General features: G+C 34.5%; 1 protein-coding gene across 1 annotated transcript; it reads right to left on the reverse strand.

Annotated features, from left to right (window-relative positions):
* Positions 1-588: 588 nt before the first annotated feature.
* LOC113279856 lies at positions 589-2,537 on the reverse strand. The gene is made up of 4 exons (XM_026528508.1): positions 1,883-2,537; positions 1,675-1,800; positions 1,389-1,573; positions 589-1,305 (listed from the first exon to the last, which is right to left on the reverse strand). Exons 1-4 carry the CDS (start codon positions 2,535-2,537, stop codon positions 589-591), a joined length of 1,683 nt encoding a protein of 560 aa, XP_026384293.1.
* Between the last annotated feature and the right edge of the window lie 762 nt (positions 2,538-3,299).

Below are 3,299 nucleotides of genomic sequence, written 5' to 3' on the forward strand. Positions count from 1 at the left end.
TGCCAAATTAAGCAACCTGTTAGGCATGAGCGACATGTCAAACGAAAATCACATTTTCTTTTGTTTCTCTACTCAAAGTGGTTGTTAGGGTGGAAGCAAATGTGACATTATTTTTTGTAGTGTTTTGTTTTTGTTCCGTTGTAACATACTGCTGGAATGTGTCCCTATATCTGCATGCCTCACGCATCCATCATTTGGATTTTTGTACATGTTTTCACTACGGTATTATTGAAGAAAACTAATTTTCATTTGGATCGGCCTAATCCATTCGCATACTGTGGTCCTATTGTGAGGTCAGTGTTTTGTGAATTCTTCGAAATAAGCTTCTTCTTTTTTATTGATTCAAAATAGAATTATATTTATAGTTAATGAGAGGTTACATGATTGTGATGATCTATCCATCCTTGTATGTCATTGGGAAAAATATTGTAAAACTCAAAATTTGACTGTGTAGTTCTAGCTTTCTTAGCAAGTTTATCAGCCATTAACTTCTCTCTTAACTGAAACACACTTCCATCTACTGATTTTACTTAAAAGAAACCTAATATCCAAAACTAAAGATTGATTCATCCAATGAACATAGAAAGTTTATTCATTGATGAATTTTATTAAAGCCTCACAATCCGATTCAAAGATGACATTGTTGAAGTCCTTTGCAACAGCCAAAGTAGCAGCAGCTTTCATTGCTTTGCATTCCAGTTCTTCAACTTCAACACCTTCCCTCATTCCTCCATTGAAGAATTGCCCTTGAACTCCAAGGCAGTAGCCTGCACAGTTTCTCACAATTAATCCAATGCCTCCATGTAAAGTATCATGTTTAAAAGAAGCATCAAAATTAAATTTAACAGAACCATTCTCTGGTGGTTTCCAATTTTGAACCTGCAGAACACCATTATTAGTATTACGAGGATTTGAAATAGGGGATACCATCCTATTAATGACAACTATAGACATAGACTTATTAGGACTGATGTTTTGAAAAATCTTAGAACGTCTGTCTTTCCATATGGTCCAGAGTGACACCATGAGTAATTTATTAAAATCATGTCTAGTAATCCATGTACCAAAAGTAAAATTAGATCCCGCAGAGAACCAAGAGAGTATCCAGTTCTTGAAAGATCCATATTGAGCCATAACATTACCAACATTGATATTAAGAGCCAACCAAACAGATCTAACATAAGGCCAATCCAAGAAAATACGATTGATAGATTCTGCAGGATGATTACACAAACTACATTTCAAATCAATCTCTTCTTTATATCTAGATAACTTATCTCTTATTGAAACTATGTCTTTAAGACACTTCCAAACAAAAAGTTTTACTTTATGAGGTAAAGTAACTTTCCAAAGAGCATTCCAAACTTGAGGAGATACAGATTGGGTACCTGCAGGGGAATTAGAGGATCTACATAGAACATGTAGACACTTTTAACAGAGAATTGCCCTTTTCTATCAGGAAGCCATATAAGAGAATCCTCACCAATTACATGGACATGCATTGCTATAATTTTAGTAGCAGTATCTAAATCAAACAGATAATGAATTAAATGCACATTCCAAGTCCTAGTGCCTGCATAGAAAAGATCAGCAACAAAAGCATAGGAGACAGAATTTGCTAGGCCTTTAATAGGGGTAGGAGGATGATCCAGACCAAAGACCCAACAATCTAACCAGATTTTGGTTTTAGTACAACATCTAATGTCCCAACAACTATTGTTCCCAACATTTTCAATACACCTGTAAATTCCTCTCCATATCCGGGAACAATTTTCATTAAGTTTTTGTAAATGAAGAATGCTACAATTATGAAAATATTTAGCACCAAGAATCTGGACCCATAATTCATCATGCTCAGTAACTAGTTTCCAAACCAACTTACATATAAGCGCAACATTAAAAGTCTCCAAATTCCTAAATCCTAGACCTCCCAAATCCTTAGATTTATTAATGTTGTCCCAAGCTATGAACTTAATTCCTTTCTTAGCCCTATGACTCCACCAAAAGTTCATTTGTAGAGACTCAAGTTTATCAATCAGAGTTGTAGGTATCTTAAAACACCCCATTTGATAAGATGGTAAAGAATTCAAGACAGATTTGATAAGAGTAGATCTACTTGCTTGATTTAGAGTAGTACTGACATAGTTTCCGAGTCTAGCTTCAAAAGACTGAACTATATGATCAAAAGATTTAATCTTTGAGTGACCTAACAACAGAGGTGCTCCAAGATATTTTTCTGAATCAGAAACTATATTCATGTTGACATCTTGAGCAAGACTGTCACAAAATTCAGGACTTAATTTCTTACTGAAATACACGCATGACTTGTCAAAATTAAGCATTTGGCCAGAAAGCTTACCAAAATCCGGTAAAATCTTGAGAAAATTGTTAACATGCTGAAAATTAGCTTGACCAAATATAAGAATGTCATCAGCAAAAAGCAAGTGGGTAATGGGAGGAGCTTTCCTAGAAAATTTAACACCAATAATGGATTTATCAGTTTCGGCCAAAAGCAGGGATCTAGACAGGTACTCCATAGCTAGAATAAATAGATAAGGGCACAGAGGATCCCCTTGTCTGATTCCTCTAGTTGACACATATTGATCAGGGAGATCTATCAAGGAGAACGTTTATGCTAGTAGTAGAAACACACTCCATAATGAGATTACAAAAATCTTTACTAAAGCCAAAACTCTCTAAGACTTTATTAAGAAAAGTTCACTCCGGTCTGTCAAAATCCTTTGACAGATCAAGTTTAAGAGCCATAATGCCATTATAACCTTCTTTATTCTTCATATAGGGAATCATTTCATGAGAAATAATGATATTGTCATGAATAGCTCTACCAGGAACAAAAGCTGTCTGATAAGGGGATATCAAATTTTTAAGAAGAGTCTTGATCCTATTTGCTAATATTTTAGAAATCATTTTATAAGAACCATTACAGAGACCAATTGGTCTAAACTCATAAGGCTGTTTTGGACTCTTACATTTAGGAAATAGAGAAATATAAGTCCTATTCAAACTTCTATCCATATGACCACTATGAAAAAACCTCTGCACAACATCAATAATATCCTTACCTACAATATGCCATTGAGATTGATAAAATCCTGACTGAAAACTATAAGGACCAGGAGCACTCCAAGCAGGCATGTTTTTGACGACGTTTTCAATTTCAAGCTCATTAGGAAAAACACGGAACATAATGTTATCTTCATCAATAAGAAGTTTAGGAATTTTTTCAAAATCAACATCATGTAAAACAGGATTAGAAGTACATGCAATGTAGCTGAAAT

This window comes from Papaver somniferum, chromosome 5 (assembly GCF_003573695.1).
Source record: "Papaver somniferum cultivar HN1 chromosome 5, ASM357369v1, whole genome shotgun sequence".
NCBI lineage: Eukaryota > Viridiplantae > Streptophyta > Magnoliopsida > Ranunculales > Papaveraceae > Papaver > Papaver somniferum.